At 41.0% G+C, this 25,655-nt stretch overlaps 1 protein-coding gene across 5 annotated transcripts in view; it reads left to right on the forward strand.

The window, feature by feature from the left end:
* The window catches only part of ENTREP1 (endosomal transmembrane epsin interactor 1), an 85,218-nt gene that overhangs the window by 47,204 nt on the left and 12,359 nt on the right, over positions 1–25,655 (forward strand). For all 5 annotated transcript variants that reach the window (XM_064490257.1, XM_064490258.1, XM_064490256.1 and 2 more), the window contains 4 exons: positions 13,393–13,503; positions 21,884–22,012; positions 23,519–23,626; positions 23,762–23,895. In XM_064490257.1, the coding sequence (XP_064346327.1) occupies positions 13,393–13,503; positions 21,884–22,012; positions 23,519–23,626; positions 23,762–23,895 (482 nt within the window). The remainder of the gene's footprint in view (positions 1–13,392; positions 13,504–21,883; positions 22,013–23,518; positions 23,627–23,761; positions 23,896–25,655) is intronic.

Here is a 25,655-nt window from a genome sequence, read left to right on the forward strand (position 1 = left end):
TCCAGCTATGGACGCTTCTGAGACCAGATGGCTACACTCTCAGTGCCAGCAGCCAGGGGGTGAGCCCGGGACCTCCACCCACTGACGCTCCCGCCTGGGACTCTGAAGTCGCTGATGCAGAACAGCCGGGGCAGCTTAGAATTCATTAGGCCAGAGAGGCAACCTGTGTCCCAAGGCTGGCAGCCAGGAACCTGGTTTCCCTGTGGCGTGACCTTCAGGGAGGTCCCAGCACCCAGCTTCCCTTGGCTCCTACCTGGGTTTCTGAGCCTGGTTCCTGTAGATTCTGTGAACTCCCTGGTAGCCTGGCAGGAAACTCCTTTTCTGCTTATATAGCCTGAGGTTTCTGTTGTTCGTAACATAATCAAGGACCCTGCTGTGGGGCCATGGTTTTTTCCTTCTATGAATGTTACTTCTGTAAGAATTTTTAAAAGACTAGTTCAAAAATAAAGAAATTCATTTAAAATCTTTGATCATTCATGGTTACTCAGTGGAAGGACAAGAAATCCAGTGGGTGCTCAAGTTAGATTGATTCATGGTGAGTGCTCGACTTGGTGGAAGGGGTTGGATGGAGGAGCTGGTGGCAGTGGTGGCAGTGGTGTCAGGGCTGCGGGGGTGGAATTGGGTCCTGCTGGCTCTAACTTCTCAACAAGGATACCAGAGGGTTGCCTTGTAGAGCTCTTTAGGGGACAGAAAAGAATAATTTATAAATGGACATTGTGTATTAGCTGCTATTCTGCACGTTGATGGAAAGAGTGTATACTTGAGTCAGACCTGGATCTGACTGGGGTCCCCTAATAAGTTGTATGATTTAGGGCATAAGAAATTGATCACCTCTCTGAGACTGCTTCCTATTTATTTTATGTCTATGTCTATAGAATGTATTTATATATAATATATATACATGACACTGTATATGTATCAAACATATATGTATATATGGTATATATAAATATATGGATACTATTCTATGTGTATTTCAAACACACCACTGTGACATTGTGACATTCTATAATATCCTAAGTGCCTTATAAGAGGAAAAAAAGCTTTTTTATTTAAGAAAGGGGAAGCTCGTTAGCCTTCTTACTTCTTACTAAAAGTAATAATTGGACCTCTGTGCATTTTTCCCGTCATCCAAACCTGACTACACGCCCCCAAATTAACCGTTTTAATTTCTCTCTGGTTTTGGTACTGCTGGTGGTTGTCTCCATCTTGCTGAAAGTGAGGCGTGTGTAGCTCTTATTCTCCCCCACCTTTCCTTCTATCCTATTTTTTGAAGTTATTTTTATTTCCCCCATTGATGGCTTTATATTTTAAATAGTATTATAAACTTCTACTTCTTAATTCATCAACTTTGGGTAGTATCTTTTGATTCTCTCTTTTATAAGATGAAGAAAGTAGCAGAAATTAGCTCTGCTTCCTTCCCCTTCTGCCTCCTTTTGGTAGTAACACCATTCGTTCCCTCTATATTGTCAATGATTTAACAGTAACATTTGCTCTTTTTTTAAACTTCATTTATTTATGTATTTATTTTACAATATCATATTTTTAAAATTGAAGTATAGTTGATGTATAATATTATATGTTGCAGGTATAGAATATAGTGATTCACAATTTTTAAAGGTTATACTCCATTTATAATTATTATAAAATATTGGCTGTATTCCCCATGCTGTACAGTACATCCTTGTAGCTTATTTTATACCTGATAGTTTGTAACTCTTAATCCTCCCCCTTCATCTTGCCCCTCACACTTCCCTCTCCCTACTGGTAATCACTCATTCTTTCTCTGCATCTGTGGGTCTGTTTCTTTTCTGTTATATTCATTAGTTTGTTGGGTTTGTTTGTTTTTTTTTTTTTTAGATTCCACGTGTAAGTGATATCTTGCAGTTTTGTCTTTATTTGACTTATTTCACTTAGCGTAATGCTCTCCAAGTCCATCCATGCTATATACCAGAAACTAATACAACATTTTAAATCAACTGTACTTCAGTTAAAAAGCAAACAACCCATTTAAAACATGGACAGAAGAACTGAACAGGCATTAACATTTGCTCTTGAACTATGTATTATACCATTCAAACTTTGTCTATAGATTTTTTTCTAAAAGAGTGAAAACAATTAATAGCATTTACAGTATTTTCATTATATGAATATGATTATAATAGGATGTTAGACTTGGATTCTTTTTTCCTTAGTATTTTATTTATTTATTTATTTTATTTTGGCGGGGAGGGGAGGTAATTAGGCTTATTTATTTTTAGAGGAGGTACTGGGGTTTGAACCCAGGACCTTGTGTAGCATGCACTCTACCAGTGAACTGTACCCTCCCCTCACTAGACTTGGATTCTTGATTTCCAGATTCACCTGAGGGCAGAGCACTCCAGATACCAACAGCTCCCACGTTCCGGTGTGTGTTAGTCTATCTAAACAGGACTTGCAAAGCTTCTGGGTAAAAACCAGTTTTGCAACCCTTAGCTGATGTCCTTCCCCCAGCCTATAAAAAGATTAGGGGTTGAAGAGACAGATGTTTGGAGAAAGTTACTGAACTGCCATGGCATTTCAAGTTCCACCTACACATGGGGGAGGGGAGAGGTGCTTAAAGATAAGCACTTGGAGAACCTGATATGGGTCCCTTGGTGGTTGACTGGACTGGTGTCAGACTCATGCCTGGGGAATTTAAAGGGCCAGTGGGAGTGCCCTGTGGCCTGAGAGTTAAAGACTGCAGTTGGGAAATAATTGTACTTTCACAGACCAAGCCCAAGAAGCATACTTCCAGCTGAGTATGGAGGTGGGCCCTGCAAGAGAGAGCAGATGCTGGGTGAGCTTATATCCTGTGCAGGGAGCCCCACGGTGGAGTGGGGAGACCACACAAAGAGAGGCCGGGCCTGCACTGCCGGATGCCCACGTGAAGGGAGCTGCAGGGTCAAACAGGTATTTCAAAGGAGCCCATGGAAGCACATTCCAGAGAGTCCCCTGTAGACACTTGCCGAGGCCCATCGTGAACAGTCCGGGGAGCTCTCCCTGCACGTCACCTTGTTTACCCACTTGGCTGTCCCCCGCACCTCCTCCTCTCCAGAATGGCAGGGCTGTGGCTGGCAGGCTTCAGGAGGAGAAGTGGACACAGGGAACAGGGCAACAGAGAAGCTCTTATCACTCCCTTGCTTTCCCACTGAGGACTTGGTTGCTCTTTATAGTGAGAAGCCCGATGAGAAAGAAAGAAGCTGAAACTTAAATGCAGTTTCAAGTTGTGACTGGGACACAGGTTTGGGCATATTAATCACTGAAATAGGACTTTCTGTGACTTGAAGTGACTGGAGGACTTTCTGGATCTGATATTGACCAGAGAAGTCATGGGCTCAGCCTCAGATTTCATTCAAGGGGTCAGGAAGAACTAGCTCTACAAAGTGGTCGTGAGTAGCATTGGGGAAAAGAACAAAGTGTTTTTCGGTTGATGCCCACAAGTCCTGCTTATTCAAGGGATCAGCTGGATCAGCCGCATTTTTTACCATAGCACTGGGAAGAATGATCGATTCTGAAGAGAAGCAAGTGTAACTTCGAGTCACTCAAAGGAGAACAGTTTTGAGGAGCCAAGTCAAATCTATTCTTCTTTCTTATTCTCTATCATTTGCTCAATATCATGTCATAGTTTAGTTTGCTTCAGCTTTGGACCATGGCTATAGTATATAGATTTATGTTTTTCCTGGATTTCTAAATTACTTTTTCTTGTTGACAAAAAGAAGGTACCTAATCTCAGAGATCATCTAGCTGCTTCTTTTTTTTTTTAACATGACTTTATGGAGATGTAATTGCCATATATAACATGCACCCATTTCATCTGTACAATTCAGTGGTGGTTAGCGTGTTCACATATATGCACAAACATCACCACCGATTGTAGAATATTTTCACGTCATCCCAAAAAGAAACTCTATACCCATTAGAAGTCACTCTTCATTTCTTCTCCATACTCCCAGCCCTAGGAAACCACTAATGCACTGTCTGTCTCTATAAATTTGCCTATTCTGGGTATTTCAAGTAAACAGAATCATATAATATGTGATCCTTTGTAACTGGCTTCCTTCACTTAGCATGTTGTTTTTAGCACAATATTTTTAAGGGTCATCATGTTTGTAGCATATATCAGTAATTATCCCCCTTTTTATTATTGAATAATATTTCATTGTTGGATATACCACATTTTATGTATATATTCGTCAGTTGATCGACATTTCCACTTTTTGTCTATTATGAATAATGCTGCTGTGAGCTTTAATGTTCAAGTTTCTTTGTGGACATGTTTCCATTTCTCTTAGCTATTTGCCTTGGAGTAGAATTGCTGAGTCATATGGTTACTCTGTGTTTAACATTTTGAAGAACTACTTTCCAAAGTGGCTGTGTGATTTTATGCTCCCATCAGCAGTGTATGTGGGTTCCAATTTCTCTACATCTTTGCCAACACTTATTATTATCTATCTTCTTTATGGGTGTGAAATGGTATCTCTTAGTGTTTTTGATTTGACGTTGAGCATTTTTCATGTGCTTATTGGCCATTTGCTTGTCTTTGGAGAAATGACTTTTCAGATCCTTTGCCTCACCATACGTCAACATAATAAATTATCATAACCAAGAAAATTATCTAATTTTTAAATTGGATAATTTGTCTTTTAATTATAAGTCCCTTATCAAATATATGATTTGCAACTATTTTCTCATATTTCGTGGCTTTACTTTTTATTCATTGATGGTGTCATTTGAAGCAAAGTTCTTCTCTTTTTGTCTTCTTTTCCCATTCTTAAAAATTGTGGTAACATATACATATTTTTAAATTTACATTTTGAACCATTTACAAGTGTACAGTGCAGTGGCATTAAATACACTCAACACTGCTGTGCAACCATCACTTCTGTTCATTTCCAAAACTTCTTCGTCATCCCCAACAGAAACTCTGCTCGCATTCAATCATAACCCCCCATCCCCCCTGGTAATTACCATTCTACTTTCTATCTCTGAATTTGACGACTCTAGGTGCCTCACATAAGTGTAATCATACAATACATGTCCTTTTGTATCTGGCTTATTTCACTTAGCATGATGTTTTCAAGGTTCATTCATGCTGTAGGATGCGTCAGTACTTCCTTTTTATGGCTGGATAATATTCTGTCTCATGTATTGATCTTCATCTCTTGATGTGAGGAGCAGCCTGTGAAGTCCAGAGAGGGAAGGACTTGATGGCGGCCGTCTTTGAGGACTCCTGACTCTGGGGGGCTTCTTGAGAGCTGTGATCTTCATTGTTGGCGAATCCCAAGATCTGACTCCCTAACTTGCTGAACCTTGAGGAGCTAACAGTAGTGAAGAAGGGGCTAGAAGCAGGGAAAGAATGAAAACTAGAGAAGTACAGAGGAAAGGAGAAAAGAATAATGGAGTAAGGAAAGTGGAGTCTCAAGAATTATAGATCTGCAGTTTTGTTGCAAACTTTCTGCTGCCTTTCCTATCTTCGGATCCAAATTGACTTCTGCCTTATCCTGAGGGGCGTAGCAGCCCGTGTTCCTGACCCTCTCACCTTGTTCAAAGAGCAAATCTCTGTTGTCACATCATCCTCTGATTATTTCTCTTGAGATTCTCATTAAGATGTTTTCCTCCTGGTCCTTTGCCACCTTCCTGATGAGAGCATGTTAATTAAGGGTGGCAGAACTGCCTGAGTTGTATTGGGGAGTTATGGAGCTGGACACACACGCTGAGGACACCCCCTTCTCTGCTATGCCTGATTGCTTGGGTCATGAGAAAAGTCACTTTCCTGACAAATAAGGGGCGATGTGCTGAAAAGGAGCCCTGGGAGACGGGGGGTCTGCGAGAGAGTAGGGGAGAGGACCCCAGGTAAGGCAGAAGTTCCTCTCACAAGCAAGGAACCTTGAAGGTATCCTGTGATTTGTATATTCTCATCAGGAATTAGCAACTCTTGATTCTAAGTGCTTTTAGCTCACCTCAAAGCTATGTACCAAACTATGAAAATCTGTGACTTACTCTGTCAGGGAGAGGAAGAAGCCTTTCACTCCTGTTGAAAAAGGAATAAGAAAAAAAATTTTCTTAATTAAAATTTTAAAAAAGAAAAGAGAAAAAGGAATTAGAAATAAATGTTATTATTACATGTAAAATATTTTCTTAAAGGAAAATCTGGGACACCCATAATGTGAGTAAATCTGACACTTAAACATCTCTGACAGGAAAGAGAGACAGCTGGTTCTGTTCACAGCAACGGGCCTGTGTTTGGCTCGTTGGCAGGGAGAACCAGTCTGGACGTTGGTAATAAATCTGCCAAGCTTCTGGAAGAAGTTTAAAGGATGTCAAGGGAGTGAAGCCCAGGAGCAGGCTCCCTTGGGAGCTAATGATTAAAGGCGAGCTGGCAAACCAAGTCACTGCATGTGTGAGCTCCCGAAACAGGTTAAGGTAGCAAGAGGCTGGGCTTGGTGAGTGTCTGTGATTTATTATGTTGTGTTGGTTGCCGTGGTGCTGCGTGGTTCATCGGAACATTCGTTTTGCTAAACTAGTTCAGAGAGCTTTTAGTCTGTTACCTTGTCTTCGATTTTTTCCCAGTGTCGTCGTGCTGTGTTCAGATTGTGTTCTCATTGTGTGGTGCTCATGACTCTATGTCTTTGTAGTGCAGTGCGTCTCCAAAATGAATTAAAATTTTAAATGTTAAGAATGAAATAAGTGGTCACGTTCACTGTCACGGGTCGTATGACATTCGTCTCATTAACCAGTACTCATCAGTGGTGTGGAGCTTGGGCTTCGTGTCTCAGAATATAAGTGTTAGAATGTTGGTTAGATTCCTAGCCAGGTCACACAATGTTCTTGTTTCAGTGGGAAAATGTAACCTGAATTCTGAGAACTGGGTGCTTTGTTCCCCTCACCCGCCACCCTACTCCTGCCTCTGAAACGATGGGACGGGAGTTCCTACCCTCCCCATCTTCGTTCCTGGGAAATGCTGAGTTCCCTCTGGGAGCACAGTGTGGGTAGCAATTCTCATGCAGTTTTTGCCTTTTAAGGCCCTCTGTATACATTCCAGAACGTTAGTAAGAATTGTGATACCTCCATTAGTGTTTATCGTAAGAATCAATTTTCTTTCTTTTGTTCATTGATCAATTCATCTATTCAGTATTATTTAAGACTGCATATACACACGTTCACTAATCCCATTCACGAGGAAGCAATTCTGTTGTTTTGGCTTTCCTCGTTGCTGTTGTAGGACACAGTTTTCTCAGGACCACCGAGTCAATTTCTGCTTGCCCATTGGCTCTGCCCTCATGACCTGACCCCCTCCCAAAGACCCCACCACCTAGTACCATCATCTGGGGGTTAGGATTTCAATTTGTGAGTTTCAGGGGACACAGATGATCAGATCATAGCAGTGAGTTTTATTTCATTCATGAGTGTACTACAATTTCTTCATCCATTCTGCTATTCTTGGACATTTGGGTTGTTTCCAGTTTTGGGTATTATGAACCAGTTGCTTATGAACATTCTTGTACGTGTCTTTTTGTGGACATATGCGTTAATGCACGTCCCTGAAAGTGAGCTGCTCAGTCATGGGGTGGTCATGTTTAACCTTACTAGAAACTGCCAGTAGTTTCCCATGGTGGTTGTACCATTTTCTAATTGCTTCTTAGACTCCTAATCAGTCCTGTTTTTAGCCTCACTTTTGTTTCCAAGAAGTATCTGCTGCCACCCATTTCTGAACGTTTGGAGATTCTGACGAATAAATTCTTGTTTGGGCTTTCCTCATTGCTATTGTAGGACTCAGTTTTCTTAGGTCCACTGAGTCAATTTATGTTTGCCCATTGACTTTCTGGCTTCTGAAATTTTGTTGCTGTTTCTCTGTTCTCTCTGTCCTAATGGATTTCTGCATTTAAAATTTTTACTTTCCTGCCATTTTAATGGGTTTTTCAGGAATTAGTAGAACTAAATGTTTATATTCAATTCACCATTTTTCGACTACTTATTTTTCATCTGCTCTACCTTCACACAATTACTGGAACTACTTATTTATTTAAGCATGCATATTTGAGTTTCTGTTGCATTTTGAGCTTGGAGCAGTAGGGAAGTAAGATGCAAAATAAAAGTCCTTAGGCAGTAGGGAAAGATCAGTCTATTTACAGAATGAAATCTTGTATCAAAAAAGATACTGAACAATACCAAGCTGTGATAGGCCTAATTATTTAATGATGTTAGGTGATTATGAAGAACTTTGAGCAGGTAGGAATAGGCAACATGAAGGTGGTGTTTCTTCCTCATAGCCTCGGGTTCCCAAACATTCTTGTGTTGCATAATTAAGACCTGGAGTGAAGGGGGGGCACAGTTGCAAGGGACCTTTTTAACAGAAGAGAAAAGCTAGTCTCACAGAGGTTATCTAAGTTATTACAGTGGGAAAGCTTGAATTTGGACTAGGTGTCCTGATTCCAAATTCAGGTGCCTTCTACGAAGAGAAACTCGTATCACCTGCAATGATTTCTTTAAAGGCAAGAATGAGGACAACAGAAGAAAATATAAGAAATTCTTCCCCTTTCTGGATATAGCTGAGTGTGCTGTGTGACTGTGAGGTTCTCCACTAGTAGCATGTTTTATACTCTTCTGTTTGGGGATGTGCTGCCTGGTGATGGTTGGGATGAATATTTGGGTCTTGGAAGTTATACCATTATCACTAGGTTAAAGCCAGAGGGGTCCATTCTGAAGCTATCTGTAAATCCGAAGTGAGTCCCTTTTAACTCCAGTATTTTCTATCCTTGAACCTGATCCAACCTCTGGAAGAGATGTGCTTGGTGTCCTAGTTGGCACCATGTCTGATATATGTTACAAGTGATATACACTTCAGTAATTAGGTGACCATTTGGCCAATCAGTTAGGCCAGAGTTTTAAAAATAGTAATAAAAAAAAGCCGAATGCAGGGATAAATTTGGGCAACAGTGCGTGGCGATTTTGTATACAGCCTGTGTGCCTTGGCCCAGGTCCTCATTCTGGGGTTTGCAGCGGGGCATTCTGGTGACGTGACTTTGACTTCTCATTGGCAGCCCCTCCAGGGTAGGACAGAAGCCAAGCCCGCCAGGCAGTGAATCCCTGGGGCCTTCTCTCATTATGTTTGTTGTTCTGACATTTTAGAAGTAGCCCCATTCACTACATGATCTCACACTCCTGTCTTGGCAGCTGGATTTAGGATTTTCTTTCTTAAAAAATATGTATGTTGGATATAATTTATATAAATCCCAGATCGTACGTGTTTAGTTAGCTAAATTGTGACCACTGGATGCACCCAGGTAGCCAGTATCCAAAACAAGATATAGGACATTTTTATCACTCCAGAAAATTTCTTTATCTCTTCCTAGCCAGTCCCCACTCCACACCTTCCCCTGCAGAACAGGGAGCTACTCTCCTGATTTCTACCACTGGGGTTGTTTGTTCTTGAACTGCATGGAAGTGGAATCACAGTGCCTGGCTTGTTTTGTTCAACGTAGTGTCTTTGAACTTCACATCGTTGTTGTGCATCAGCAGTTGGTTCCTTTTTATTGCTGGAAATATCCCACTGTTTGAAAATACCACAGTTTGTTTATGTGTTCTCCTGTTGTTAGTTATTTGAGCTCTTTTCGTTTTTGGTCTAATTTGAATTAAGGTGATATAAACATTCTACAAGTCCTTTTGTGGGCAGTTGCATTTATTTCTCTGGGTGTATTCCTAGGAATGGAATTGTAAATCATCAAGTAGGTGTATACTCAGATTTTTTGCAGTTTTTTAAATAAACAATTTATTTTAGAATAGTTTTAGATTCGCAGAGATATTGCAAAGCTAGTACAGAGAGTTCCCGTGTACCCCACACCCAGCTTCCTCTGTTGTTGACATCTTACACTGGTGTGGTACATTCGTCACAATTAAAGAACCAAGACTGATAACATTATTGTCAACAGAAGTCTATACTCTTCAGATTTCTTTAGTTTTTACCTAATGTCCTTTTTCTGTTCATGAACCCGTCCTAGGGCACCACATTGCATTTAGGTGTCCTGTCTCCTTGGGCTCCTCCTGGCTGTGACAGTTTCCTCAGACTTTCCCTGTTTTTGATGACCTAGACTGTTTTGAAGATATTGGTCAAATATTTTGTAGAATGGTCAGATATTTTGTAGAATGTACCTCAGTTGGGATTGTCTGATGTTTTCTCATGATTAGACTGAGGTTATTATGGGTTTGGGGGAGGAAGACCACAGAGTAAAGTGCCGTTTTCATCACATCATATCAAGGGTACTTGCCATCAACATGACCCATCACTGATGTTAACCTTGTTCACCTCGGTGAGGTCGTATTTGTTAGGTTTCTCCACTGGAAAGTTACTCCCCCTCCTCTTTCCATACTGTAATTTTTCGGAAGGAAGTCACCTTGTGCAGCCCACACTGAAGGAGTAAAAAGTTGAGGGCAGAGTATTTCCATAAATAACGGAATTCTTTGGCATGGGAGACTTATATTTAATTTTTCAGGAACTGACAAGCAGTTTTCTAAACTGGTGGCACCGTTTTGTACTTGGACAAGAACGTCTGCGAGTCCACGTGCTCCTTGTCCTCACCAACATTTGCTATCATGAGTCTTTTCAGTTTTAACCATTGCAGTTGCTGTGAAGTGGTATCTCAGTTTTAAGTTGCACTCGTGATGACTAATGATGTTGAGCACCTTTTCCTGTGCTCATTGGCCATTTCAGTATCTTTTGTGAAATATCTGTTTGAGTCTTTTTCCTAGTTTTAAAATTGGGTTGTTTGTCTTTTTATTGTTGAGAAGTTATTTGTATATTCTGGATAAAGGTTCTTTGTTCAGTATATGCATGAAGTATTTTCTCCTAGTCTATGACTTGCTTATTGAATTTTCTTAATGATGTGTTTAAAAAATTTTTTTAAAACATTGAAGTATAGTGAGTTTACAATGTTGTGTTAGTTTCTGTGTACAGCATAGTAATTGAGTTATACATATATGTGTATATATATATATTCCTTTTCATATTCTTTTTCATTATAGACTATTATAAAGTGTTGAATATAGTTCCCTGTGCTATACAGTGGGACCTTGTTGTTTATTTTTTTTGTATATTGTAGTTAGTATCTGCAAATCCTGAGCTCGCAATTTATCTCCACTTCCCCCTTTCCCCCAGTAACCACAAGTTCATTTTTTATGTCTGTAAGTCTGTTTCTGTTTTATAAATAAGTTCATTTGTGTTTTTTTTTTAAATATTCTACATAAAAGTGATACTATATGGTATTTTTCTTTCTTTCTGGCCTATTTCACTTAGAATGATGATCTCCAGGTCCATCCATGTTGCTGCAAATGGCATTATTTTATTAATTTTTTATGACTGAGTATATGTATATATATACATACACATACACTACAATAATGATGTCTTTTGATGAGATGGATTTAAGAATTTAATGAGGAGGTTTTGGGTCCAGTGTTGGGTAGTGGACCCCCACCCATTCTATATCTGATGCTACTAGTTTTTAGTTATGAAGGTTAGTAGTATCCTAGAAAGCATGAGGATTATAGCCACACTGTCTTTTCAAGGCATCTGATGTTGCATTAAAAGAAAACTTCCAAAGGAACATTCAAGACTTCCTCATAGTAACAATAATTGTGTTGCTGAGTGTGAACATTCCAGATATATTAGGTCTCTTTGAGTAGCAACTGTCAGGACACAGAAGGAGCCCATGTAAGAAGACCGTGTCCTGTCCTTTGCCAATTAAGCATTCTCATTTTCCAGAAAGCTTTGGCATGATCACGAACGGCACAGTGCACGAGAGGGCAGGCACCACATGCTGCTCAAGTCAGGTCCTCCAGACACGGCGGAACCAGCAGCACAGCAGCTGCTGCCAGCGTTTTCCCCATGATTTGAGGACTTGGGGAAAGTCATCAAATTTTAAAAGAATTCTGCACCCTGAGGACAGCGTGCAGAGTTCTTTTACAAATTAATGGGAAAAGGAGAGAAGCAGAAGCCAGACTCTTCTTGGAGAGGAAAAAATAATTCCTCTTAAGAAAAAGGGCATCCAGTTGTAGCAACATGGCTGGACCGAGAGATTATCACACTGAGTGAAGTAAGTCAGAGAAAGATAAATATATTATATCACTGATATGTGGAGTCTAAAAAAATGACACAAATGACCTTATTTACAAAACAGAAGCAGACTCATAGACATAGAAAATAAACTTATGCTTACCAAAGGGGAAAAAGAGGGGAGGGATAAATTGGGAGTTTGGGATTTGCAGATACACACTACTATATATAAGATAGGTAAACAAGAGCCTACTGTATAGTATCTCGTAATGACCTGTAATGAAAAAGAATATGAAAAATAATATATACGCATAACTGAATCACTGTGCTGTGCAGCAAAAACTAATACAACATTGTAAATTAACTTGTACTTCAATAAAAAAAAGAAAAAGGGCACCATGTGTTATTAAATATTGACTCATAACATAGGTCTGGGGAGATACTTTCAAGCTTCTTGGAATACCAGCAGTAAAGAACGAGCTTTCTGTGTTAGCATTCATGTGTGAACTCATTTCCCAGCCGATTCTGACATCAGCTGCCTGAAATGACGCTTGGCTCTAACACTGATAACCATTAGCTCCAATCTTCTACATTTACTTTTACATTTGCGATAAGATTTGATTTTAATAATAATCAGAGTTCTCAGGTTGAGAAGCCAGTGCAGTCTCTAATTTGCACTAAATAAACACCGGCTCCTTGGTTCATTTATGTCAGTTCTTAATTATTTAGGGTAATAACTGTAATATTTAACTTTGGAGAAGAGTACACGGAGGATCACTGTAAACCTGTTCTTTAGTACCAATGCTGTTTGGAAGGCAGCTATGCTCACCACTATACCACCAACGCTGCACAGTACCAATGCTGTTTGAAACTGAAAAAAGACATCTTTAGTTTTATGCACCTACTGTGATTTCTGACCAGTAATGGCTCTGAACGCCTTCATTTTCTGGGATTCCACTTACATTCTAGAATTCTCCATTTGTCTAGTTACCACGATCCTGTAAAATTCAGAAAAAGTAAGAATGGCTGAAGGAGGAAAGGCTTAATGTACTGTGCAGCTCAGAGTCCGAACTCCCTTATTTGTGAAGAGGAGGAAAAACGGGAACTTTAAATTGAGAAGACTTGCGGGTTGCTGGCATTCCTCAGCAAAATGCAAAGCATTCTAAAAAGGGGGGGGGGGTCTGTACATTAAAAACAGGGTTCTGACTTCTTTAAAAAAAAAAAGTTTCCTCTAGGAAAAGAATGAGTTTTTTTTATTCGGACAAAACATCTCTAAATCTAGTCGTCTCCTTTTTCTAACTGCCTCTTTCTTGCTGTTTCAGGTGAACCTCTTCGTGCTGCTCTCTGTGGTGTGTGTCCTCCTGAATTTAGCCGGATTTATCCTAGGCTGCCAGGGGGCCCAGTTTGTGTCCAGTGTGCCCAGGTGTGATCTGGTAAGCGGTCCTAAGACATGACTGTGTGCCTGATCTGATCCTGGCCTGCCCGGCTTTCCTGGGTGCCACCGTGGTCCTGGTACCTACCACCCAGGACCAGGCAACGGCCCGAAGTGAAACCTGAAGTTGGTAAAAGGAAGCAGGAAAACAAAACAAAGAACTGCCTGCTAATTATTTTATACAGGTGGTCAATGATTTTTTCCAAAGCAATGACCAACCAGCAGAACCCCAGCACCACGGTAATATAATGCATGATTGGTTAGTGACTAGGTGGGTCACAATCAATACCTATCTGCTCTCATCTAAAGAGAAAAAATGGATGTTACCAGAATTCAGGGCAGCAGTCCTTTGTCCAAAACCTTTGGCGGCCAGGTGTGTTTCAGCATTCAGAGTTTTCCCCAGTTTTTAAAAGATAAATGTGATACATGTAGTATTTATTCTGTAGCACCCCAGCGGAGTCTGGGCCAGCAGGCTGTAATCAGAACTTCTAATTTCCAGAGCTTTTTGGATTTCAGAATTGTGGATAAGAGGTTGTGGATCTGTATGATCTCAATTTTTTTTTATTTTTAATTGTGGTAAAATACATGTAGCATAAAATTTACCATCTTAACTGCTCAGTAGTGTTAAGTACAGTCACAGTGTTCTGCAACCAATCTCTAGAACTCTTTTCATCTTGCAAAGCTGACACACTATACATATTAAACACTGACCACACATCCCCTCCCCTCTGGCCTCTGGCAACCATGCTTCTGATGCTGTGAATTTGACTACTCTGGTTACCTGATATAAGTAGAATCATACAGTATTTGTCTTTTTGTGGTTACTTATTTCACTTAGCATGGTGTCCTCAACATGTCCACATGTTGTATTATGTGTCAGAATTTCTTCCCTTTTTAAGGCTGAATACTATTCCACTGTCTATAGAGGGCACATTTTGTTTACTCTTTATCCATTGAAGGATGCTTGGGTTCTTTCCACCTTTGGGCCACTGTGAATAATGCTGCCATGGAAACGGATCACTTCTGTGGAGTAAAAGCCCAGAAGTGGAATTGCTGGCTGTCCCTGAACTTTTCAAGACTTCTCAGTAACAAATATCTCCCTGTGGCCCAAAGCAGAAGAAATGGACTTGTCAGAAGCTGTAGTAGATCTCATCTGTCTGGAACCTGGTTCCATGGCCGTCTCACCCTTTCCAAACCAGCAGGTGAAGAGCCACGACATTTCTCCAGATGCTGTGATGAAAGTTCTTGCAGTGAAACTCGTGTCCTTCCCAAATGGGAAAACGCCTTAGAGACTCACTAAAAACCTGTTGCTCTTTCTTAACAACTCTACAGTTTTTTTGACTTTTGTCATTCCATTGCTTAATAACCTTCAGGTTTGGAAGCACAGGCTCACAGCCTTTTCTGGTTTTTAATGTCCTCTATAATTTGCCCTTGTCCTGCGCTCTCACTGTGGCAGCTCCCACTCCCTGAAACTGAGCCCACACCATGTGTCATCACCCAGCCTCCTGCCCTGCTTCCCTGTCTCCGACAAGGCTGTCTCTCCCTGCATAGTTCCCTGCCCCTTACTTCCCTGTTCATCCAAATGCTGTCAGTCTGTTAAAGCCTCATTCCACGATCATCTTAAGGAAATGTCCCTGATCCCCAGAGAAGATAATCTGCAAGAATTCCTGTCTGTCCATCTCTTCAGCATCTCTCCTTTTCTGTTTTGGGGCTAAAGATATTCATACACCTGCCCGCTCTCTCCTGCTGGTCTGGAATCTCCCCGAGGACAGTGTCTGGCTCTCTGTTCTCTTGGGAGTGTTCAACGGCATCTCCCACACACTTCTTTACATACACAGAGTTCCCAGAAAAAGTTTTGAACAAAGCTTGATCTTCCTGTTACTAATCACACAGCAAGTTGGAAGGGGCAAAGAGAACAGACACAGGCTAGAAGCAAAAAATCATAATATATTGAAAGATGGTTTGGCAAGTTTGTAGCATCTATTAATATGCAAGACACTGGGCTAGAGACGGCAGAGAGTAGAAAGAAAAGTCAGACGTCGTTTCTGACCTTGAAGTTTATCACATAGCAAGAGGAGTGGGATAACCATGGCAAGTGCTTGATGGGTGTGGAGAGAATGAATAAATGCCAGACTGCAAAGCAAGGGAGACTGAGATCGGCTGTCAGAGTGAGACATGTTGCTTAGGGTTTGTAAAGGAAGAAGGGCTTGTATCGATGGGAAGATGAGGAAAGGATACTTGGAACATAGATATTTGAGATGAATAAATAAAGGGAATGGGTAGAAGCCATAAGAGGAGAGGATTCTAGGGGCATTGGTAGAAGTTTGTCCTAGTGTTTAGATCATGGGTTGTTCTGAAGCAAACAAGCCAGACTGCAAGGGGGAAGGGTTTAAATGGTTGATCTGTCTGAGAAAGATAGCCAACATTTCCATAATGATGGCCATTCTGACTGGTGTGAGGTGATACCTCATTGTAGTTTGGATTTGCATTTCTCTGATAATGAGCGATATTGAACATCTTTGCATGTGTCTATTGGCCATCTGTATGTCTTCATTGGAGAAATGTCTGTTTAGGCCTTCTGCCCATTTTTCAATTGGGTTGTATTTATTTATTTGTTTGTTATTGAGTTATGTGAGCTGTTTGAATATTTTGGAAATTAAGTCCTTGTCAGTCACATCATTTGCAAATATTTTCTCCCATTCTGTAGGTTGTCTTTTCATTTTGTTCATAGTTTCCTTTGCTGTGCAAAAGCTTATAAGTTTAATTAGGTCTCATTTGTATCTCTTGCCTTTATTTCTATTGCTTTGGGAGACTGACATAGGAGAACTTTACTACAATTTATGTTAGAGAATGTTTTGCCTGTGTTCTATTCTGGGAAGTTTATAGTGTCTTGTCTTTTGTTTAAGTCCTTAAGCCATTTTAAGTTTATTTTTGTGTATGGTGTGAGGGAGTGTTCTAACTTCACTGATTTACATGCTGCTGTCCAGCTTTCCCAACACCATTTGCTGAAGAGACTGTCTTTACTCCATTGTATATTCTTGCCACCTTTGTTGAAGATTAATTGACCGTAAGTCTGTGGGTTTATTTCTGGGCTCTATTCTGTTCTGTTGATCATATGTCTGTTTTTGTGCTAATACCATGCTGTTTTGATTACTGTAGCTCTGTAGTATTGTCTGAAGGCTGGGAGGGTTATGTCTCCAGCTTCACTCTTTTTCTTCCATATTGTTTTGGCAATTCTGGGTCTTTTATGATTCCATATGCATTTTAGATTTGTTCTAGTTCTGTGAAGAATGTCCTGGGTAATTTGATAAGGATCACATTAAATCTGTAGATTGCTTTGGGTAGTATGGCCATTTTAACAATATTAATTCTTCCAGCCCAAGAGCATGGGATATCTTTCCATTCATGACTTATTTTCCAAAAATGGGATGTATTGTACTCACTTCCCTGCATATTGTTTTTCTCACTTAAAGATATATTAGGTATAGCTCTAACGCCCTTTTTTCCCTTTGAACAGGTCAGTTCTCTGTTTTCTTGTGTCTATTGTGGTTTGGGTTTTGGCCAATGGAAGCAATGCTGCTATGAATACCATTCTGCATATCCATCCCCATGGGGGCTGTGATCCAAGCGGGGCAGGCTCCCAGGACAGGGATTGTTCTTCTGTATGTCTCTTTCTTTTTATTACACATTCAACCATCTGATGATTCTATCCATTTTTTTAAAAACTGAGATAAAATATACAAACAATTGAATGCCCATATCTCGAGTGTGCAGTTCATTGAGTTTTGACCATGTGTATGTTCATCATGACACTCTCATGTATACACCCAAACAAGATCTAGAACATTTTCATCACTCTAGAAAGTTCTTTGCTGTCTCCTTTCAGGCTGGTCTGCTCTCTCAGAGGCAACCACGGTTCCAGTTTTTTTTCCACCGTAGATTAGTTTGCCTGTTCTTGAATTTCATACAGGTGGAACCATATGGTGTATATCTTTTTGTGTCTGACTGATTTAGCTCAGCATGATATTTTAAAATCCACCCATGTTTTAGGGTCATATCAGTTGTTTGCTCTTCTTCTTCTTTTTTTTTTTTTAAACCAGGGCAGTATTTCATTGCATAAAAATGCTACAGTTTGTTTGATCAGTTCTTCTGTTGATGGACATTTGGGTTCTTTTCAGCTTGGGAGTGTTATGAACAAAGCTGTTGTGAACATTTTTATATAGTTTTTGTGTGTGTGTGTGGACCTGTTTTTATTTCTCTTAAGTAAATACATAGATAAGCATCACTGTGGTAAAAGTATGTTTAACTTTATAAGAAACTGCTAAATGGTTTTCCAAAGTGGTTGGGGAATAAGTAAATTTAATTTCAAATGTATGGACAGATCCTTTGTTAAAGGGCTTTAACTCGCATTTCTACCAGTAACTCTCTGCCACCAGTAAGTGTTATTCTTTTTAATTTTTTGCCAGTCTGATGGGGCTAAATCGAGATCTCATTCTTACTTTAATTTTTGGTTCCCTAATTACTAAAGATGGCATCGTCATATGTTGGGAAAGCTTCCTGGAAGAGTCTAATGTGCAGCTAGGGTGGAGAGCCACAGCGTTGGTGGCTGATGGGAGGAAGGAGAGGGTCTGACAGTTTCAGGTAATAGTATCAAGGTGAAGGATAGGTGTTTTCCATTTAAGATTGGGGAAATTTGAACAGCTTTGTTTGCAGATGGCTAAAGAGATTGAAGAGAAATTAGAATACGTTTTCAGAAATACTGGGCAGAGTTAGGATTAAGAAGATGGGTGAAGGATCAAGAATAGGAAGAAGAAGGAATGCAGAACGCTCAGTTCCTTGAATCATTTTGTCTGGAGCCTCAGGGCCTCCCTGTATCAGCGGGCACAGTGATTGATATTCAGTATTATTTGCATAATGATTAACTTTCAGATAGGATCCCTTGTTTAAAGGGATTAACCCTCACTTACCTGGAAAACTTTGCCATCCTGACTGGCTCACCCCAGCAGTTCCAGGTAGCTGAGGCCTCTGTGTACGTGGATGCCTGGTGTCATGTGAATACTGCAGCCATGTGTGTGCAGCCGCAAAGGACTGATTTCTCTCTCAACTGAATGCCTTGGATCAAGAATGGACTCATGTGGGAAGGGAGCACTTTGTAAGATGACACCTAGTCTTACCTGAGGGAGGTAAAATCCTCAGGTAGGATCTTGACGCTTACACAAGTAGGAGAAAAAGAAATTGCACTGAGTCACATTGGAAAAAGCGAGCTTCTTTCCTGTTTAGGGAGAAGCGGCCTGGTATACGTGAACAGAATGGAGACATGAGAAGAATGAATGATCTCTGTTAGCCACTTCTTTGTTACTACTAAATAATGCTTGTTAGTATTAGAACAGGAAATTCTCAGCTGGAGCCTTTGAAGGGGCAAGCCCATTGGGAGTAATATTCACCTTCTGAACTTAGCCCAGTGTAAGGACTATTATTAATTATGCAAGAGGGGCCAAGACAAAGCCAGTGATCCCTGAGAGGAAAGAAAATTTCTCACCTGCCTGGACCCTGCCTGGGGAACTCCTGTCTGAATGGGCATAGTGGTTTTCCTTTAGAAGGAGAGAATCTAGTACGGACCCTAGAAATGTGAGACATTGAAAATGTGAGATTCGAACACAGATAGCCTTGTGTCTGTGTGTGTGGGGTTATGGATCTACGTATGGGGACATTGCTGAGCTAACAATCTCCAAGGCAAACCAACACAAGACAGAAACCCCGCGGGAGGGAACTGATAGGTTATGGGGTCCATTGAGGTAACTGTTGTTGTAATTCTTTGTATCAGAGGCAGAATTTATATCAAAATCTGGGCATCAGTGTTTAAGATAGTAAAGAGTCCCTTTCAGTATGGTTTAAGGAGAAGGAATGAAAAATGTTCTGGGATCCATGGAGTTCTGGAAGAGGCAAAGCTAATCTATGTGGGAAATCTATCCGCACAGTAGTTGCCTTTGGGGGTGTGTGGGCAGGGATGGATGGGGAGGAGGCATGAAGGAATTTACTCCGGTGATGGTATGTTCTGTCTGTTGATACGAGTCTGAGGTACATAGATATACACATAGCTCAAAATTCCTCTAATGGTATGCTTGTGATTTGTGTATGTAAATTTCATCTCAAAAGAAAAGGAAAACCAAACCAGAAAATGTATAATTCAGTGGTACGAATTTTCCCCCTCGGCTTCCTAGTTACCTTGTATTAGAAGGAACTAAGTCTTCTCCTAATTTGGAAAAATACCATGAAATTTATCACTATGACTAAAGGGTAAGAATCTTAATTCAATAAGAATAAAGTCTCTTTTTTTTCTGTTAAGTAACTAAAATATTGTAGATGTTCAGTCATTCTTAAAGATTCCTGAAGAATTTTGCAGCTAGTGAAGTCAAAGCTGGTTTTTAATTTAACAGGTATGAAAGAGGTGTGGCCTTTACTTTTAACCAAAATAGAGAAGCCAACTTCAACAGCTCAAGCAGCAGAGCAAGTAAGAATGCACCTCTACTCCCAAATTATGGGTCTTATACAAATGGCCAGTAGACACATGAAAAGATGCCCCATATTGCTAATTATCAGAGAAATGCAAATGAAAACTACAATGAGGTATCACCTCACACCAGTCAGAATGGCCCTCATTCAAAAGTCCACAAATGATAAATGCTGGAGAGGCTGTGGAGAAAAGGGAACCCTCCTACAATGTTGGTGGGAATGTAGTTTGGTGCAGCCGTTATGGAAAACAGTCTGGAGATTCCTCAGAAGACTGAAAAGAGACTTACCATGTGATCCAGCAATCCCACTCCTGGGTGTATATCCAGAGGGAACCTTAATTCAAAAAAATGCATGCACCCCAGTGTTCATAGCAGCACTATTTACAATAGCCAAGACATAACCTAAGTGTCCATCAACAGATGACTGGATAAAGAAGCTGTGGTATATTTATACAATGGAATACTACTCAGCAATAAAAAATGATAAAATAATGCCATTTGCATCAACATGGATGGACCTGGAGAATGTCATTCTAAGTGAAGTAAGTCAGAAAGAGAAAGAAAAATACCATATGATATCATTTATATGTGGAATCTAAAAAAAAAAAAAAAGGACAAACGAACTTATTTACAAAATAGAAACAGACTCAGAGACATAGAAAACAAACATGGTTACCAGAGAGGAACAGGGTGGGAAGGGATAAATTGGGAGTTCAAGATTTTCAGATATTAACTAATATATATAAAATAGATAAACAACAAGTTTATACTGTATGGAGGGAACTATATTCAATATCTTGTAGTAACCCATAATGGAAAAGAATATGAAAACAAATATATGTATGTTCATGTATGATGGAAGCATTGTGCTGTACACCAGAAATTGATACAACATTGTAAACTGACTATACTTCAATTAAAAAATATATACAAACAAACAAGAAGAACTATACCAAATTATGGGTCTTATTAGCCAAAATCAGGTATTACATATATTTACAAGCTGATTCAATGGAAACTTGGAAAAGTGACCCAAAGTTTGCAAAGCATCTCACTAAAAATATATAAGATTACTCATCAGTGATGTTATCACTTCAAAAAAAAAGAAAAGAAAATTTCTACTAAAATCTATGCAAACATTGAAGATGTGAACTAAGATCTCATTAAGCCTACATGATTTAGGGCTACTGTTCACCAAAGAGTCCTTGTGGTTCTTACGGCACATGGTAGACTGAACCTCCTTGCCTTCTTGGAGTTAGCTAGAACCGTAGTATTTGCTTTGGAAAGAAAATTGAGCTCATGTGATGAGTGTCACGTCCGAGAGGAAGACTGAAGCTAGGGTAACCAGATTTAGCAAGTGAAAACCCAGGATAGCCAGTTAAATTTGAATTTCAAATAAACAGCTAATAGCTTTTTACTATGAACATGTCTCATGCCATGTTTGGGATATAATGGTGCTAAGGAATGATCTGTTGTTTATGTTAATTCAAATTTAACTGAGCATCCTGCCTTTTATCTGGCAGCCCTGCGTTAAGTGCCAATGTGCAATTCATCATATGCTCTCCATCTCACTAGCATAGGGATCATCAATCCTGAGATAACAATGCTTCATTGACCTCGGTCCCTAAGGGAACATGATGAGCAGAGCCCTCTGCTGACCTGCAGTGGGTATGTGGCACAGTGAGGAAGTAACATTGGTTGGTTAAGCCACTGAAATGTTGGGGCTGGCTGTTACCTGTCCTGACTGATGCAGACACTGCTTGACACTGAACCCTGCCATATCTCATTCTGTAGGATTGGTGCTCTGCGGTGTGGACTGTTTATTTTAACTTAATAATTAAATTATTGTTCTGCCTTTTCCCCCTTAAGGTGGACTTAGGTGAAGGCAAGATTTGCTTCTGTTGTGAAGAATTTCAACCAGCCAAATGCACAGACAAAGAAAATGCATTGAAACTCTTCCCGGTTCAGCCTTGTAGTGCTGTTCACCTTCTACTTAAGGTATCTCAACTGGATTCCTTCCCTCACCAGCAAATGCACCACAGAAACCCCAAAGAAGGCAGAGCTACTTGAAATATTCCTCCTCTGGTACCTCTTTCAAATAGTGCTGCTTGGAGCAGATGTGAGCAACCCCTCATCAGGAACCTAGAGGCAGAATTGAGAGCAGAAGGAGCTGCTGATTTTTGTGTCTCTTAAGTTATGGATGGATGGCTCTCTGTGTTCAAAACTATAAGCTAGTGAAAAATGTAAGGGGCCTAAATATATACACATGTATATTTTTATGTATATAAATATACAGGCACACATATACACACACACTCATTATGTAGCTACACTTATACGAGGTATAGTTTTAGCAGAACCTTTAAAGTGCACGCCCATCTGTCACTGCTCTGATGCTCCTTTGTTGGCTTAAATGAGTCCTCTGGGCTATTGAGTGCTGCTGTCCTAAGACACACAGACAAAGGTGATGTGTTGGCCAGAAGATACAAGGGAAGTTCAAGACATTACCTCTTCTTGAACAGGCTGCAACTATAATAAGCAAAAGAGATGAAAAACAAATGATACCAGCTGAAGAGAAATACAGAATTAACCTTCATTTAGGAATTGGATAAAAACTGTGTCCTGACTTAAGGTCTGTGAGCCCAGTGAATGACACGGTCAGTTGGTGAACCCTGGGATATTAGCTTTTGGATGGTCCTCCACCGATGGCTTTCTTTAGGTCTTTGTTTTGGGTTTATTTTTTGTGGGGAGGAGGAATCTCTGAGCAGAGAGGGAGAAGCTGCAGCTCTTCGGCTCACGGAGGATGTGAAAATGGTCTTCTTTCTTCGGCTTCTGGAGTTTTGGCAGCTGAATCACCCCCAAACTTTTTGAGCCAAGACTTTGCTTGGGGAAAGCCCCGCTAAGGAGCCAGGACTTTGGCAACAGAAACTTTTGGGACTGGCTTTGCTATTTTGAGACGTGTTTAGAGGAGAGCAGCCCTGTTTGCACTTGGGCCGCCTGCCCCCCTGTGTTGCCCCGGTTTGGTGCTGGGGGCAGCTCTGCCAACTGCTCCCGAAACAGAATCAGTGGCCACAAATTAAGCAGCGAGCTGTCCTGGTGGGAGGCTGTTTTAGTGGGTGGTGGGGGAAGGTTAGAAATCTCTATCACTGGGGACACCAACTTCAGAAGAGAAACTCACTGCACTTTTGGAAGGAACATTTCCAGACAGGATTCTGATGCTTGCAAAAGGAAATCTGGTAATACCAGGTCTGTCTGGGACAGGAAGCTTCTAGGCTAAGTTTTTATAAAGTTAAGACGTACACAGTATTGCGTGAGAGTCTGAGTAATAACCAGCACTTGTGTGACACCTAGCACGAGCCAAGCATCATCTAAGTCCTTTACGTGCATTTTCTCAGGAGAATTGTCCTACTGGGACAGTAGTAGTACCATTTTTAAAAGTCTTTATGTTGCATTCTGATCATCAGCTTTGAGGTACTCAGGGGCGTCATTGTTTCCTGGTTCCAGAAAGTCCTGTTCGCCCTGTGTGCCTTGAACGCTCTGACGACCACCGTCTGCTTGGTGGCCGCCGCCCTTCGCTACCTCCAGATCTTCGCAGCCAGAAGATCCTGCAACGTAAGTCCACGCGAGGTGGCCGTGCAAATGCGTCTCCGCCGCACCTGGCCGCGGAACTTCTTGTGTAACCCGTTGCTTTTCTCCCCGAGCCTTTGTAGCGAAGGCTGTTGACTAACCAGAATGCTGTCTGATTAGGACGAATCCCAGATTTCTGCAGAAGAAGTGGAGGAACACAGACGCATCCCAGACCCCGATGACTTTGTGCCGCCAGTGCCTCCCCCTTCCTATTTCGCCACGTTTTACTCGTGCACGCCGCGGATGAACCGCAGGTACCGCCCTCAAGTGCCCCCCGCCTTCCTCTTTGGGGTGCTCTCCGTTTTGAAGACTGCGGGGTCTTCAGAGCTCACGGCACGAGCTCTGACTTCTCTACAAAATCTAGACATTGTGTTATTTGCAGGATTTTCTATTTTCTCTTTCTCTCTTTTTTGTCTGACAAATTGCAAGAAACCAAAGAAAAGTCAAACCTTGACCTAAGGATATAGTTTTTCAACTCCAATGAGCTTCCTAGGAAAACTGACACCCAGAGAGATAACTGCTGTAATTTGACGTGACTGAGAACCGCTGTTGCCCTGGAAACGCTCTCAGTTGGGCCAAATCGATATTCATTGTAACACCATCAGCAGGTCTTCAAATCATGCAATTCTTCCCAGCCATTAAAAAAAGATTAATTATTAATTACATCTCCTTGGTCTAGAAAAAAAAATTAGACACTAGGGTTATTTTCCTTTTCAAATTCTAGTTCAGAACTTAATCTTCTGTTTCTTAATCTCAGAAATTATTATTTGTAGAATGAAATGCCTCATGCATTCGTCCGGTTTTAAGCCACTCCTAGAGTTGTACCTTTCTAAAGAATGACTTCATTTATTTATTCAACAAACATTTAATACATCTTCTGCTGCTTATTAGTCACTATGCAGGGTTATTGAAATTCAAAATACCCACTTCCTTCTGCTGTCAAGGAGCTCACAATCTAAATTATTAAAAATGAGTATTGGAAGAGTCCCAGTAGTACTCAAAAGGGAGGTTGTGAGGGCACGGAGGAGGACTGCCTAACCTAGAACGGTGAGTGGGCAGGAAGCGCCAGCTGGTTAGGGTTGGCTTCCTGGACCAGGTGAAACTGAGCTCAGTTTAAAGGAGAAGCAAATCTATATTTAAGCTTCCAAAAGAAAATCCCTGAATTCTACAAGAAAGAATAGTGTCTTTCATTTGCTGTCAAGAGGGCCGGGAACTTCTCCTTTTTAATCCCTGATGTACATGTGGAGAGTTGTCAAACAAATTTGGTGCCCAGTTTCGGGTTTTGGGAAATGCATTTTCTAATGCTCAGGGCAGCCACATGTGACTTTGAAACAGGTCTCCAGTGGGAGCTCCCACCCAGACACTCTTAATGTTCTTGTCAATGGGTTATCTTCCCTATATCTTCCTGATATCTTCCCTAAAAGATATCTTCCCGACTTGTCCCTAAGCCCCACTCCGGGCCCTCCGCCGCCTACCCACCTTGGCGGAGGTGGAGATGACCACCATGCCGGAGGGGGCATCAGTGGCTGGACAGCTGGTCTGAGGGACAGCTCGCCCTCCCTGTTGTACAGGGACTCATGTACTGGAATTTCAAAGCTTCAGGGGCCAGGATAGCTTCTCTAGTCTTTCAGGAAAGGACCCAAGAATTATAGAGGTCAGAGTGTCATGGCAACAAAGTGCATGTTCTCTGTGTACCGCAGGACACTTCTGCTAAAACCTTAGCCCAGTCTCAGGCTGCCTGCAGAGGGCATATTGGAGGACAGTAAAATGCCTGTTACTTCATGGCTGGGAAGAGAAATGCCCTCTTCAGGAAGGATTCCTTGGCTCTCTGAGGTTGTGGGTGAGCACTTGGTTGACCTAAGAGGAGGCAACAGACAGATTTAATTTCCCGCAGTGGCAGAAAGGGAAAGTGACTCGGGTGGGTGTAGAAGTCCTGCTGTCCTGTGGGACTCCCCCATTCTCTCTTGCCTTCCTCTTCTCTGTGCCTCCAAAGTCATGCTTCTCAGTGTGGGGC

The sequence above is a fragment of the Camelus dromedarius genome, chromosome 10, assembly GCF_036321535.1.
Source record: "Camelus dromedarius isolate mCamDro1 chromosome 10, mCamDro1.pat, whole genome shotgun sequence".
NCBI classification, from domain to species: Eukaryota; Metazoa; Chordata; class Mammalia; order Artiodactyla; family Camelidae; genus Camelus; species Camelus dromedarius.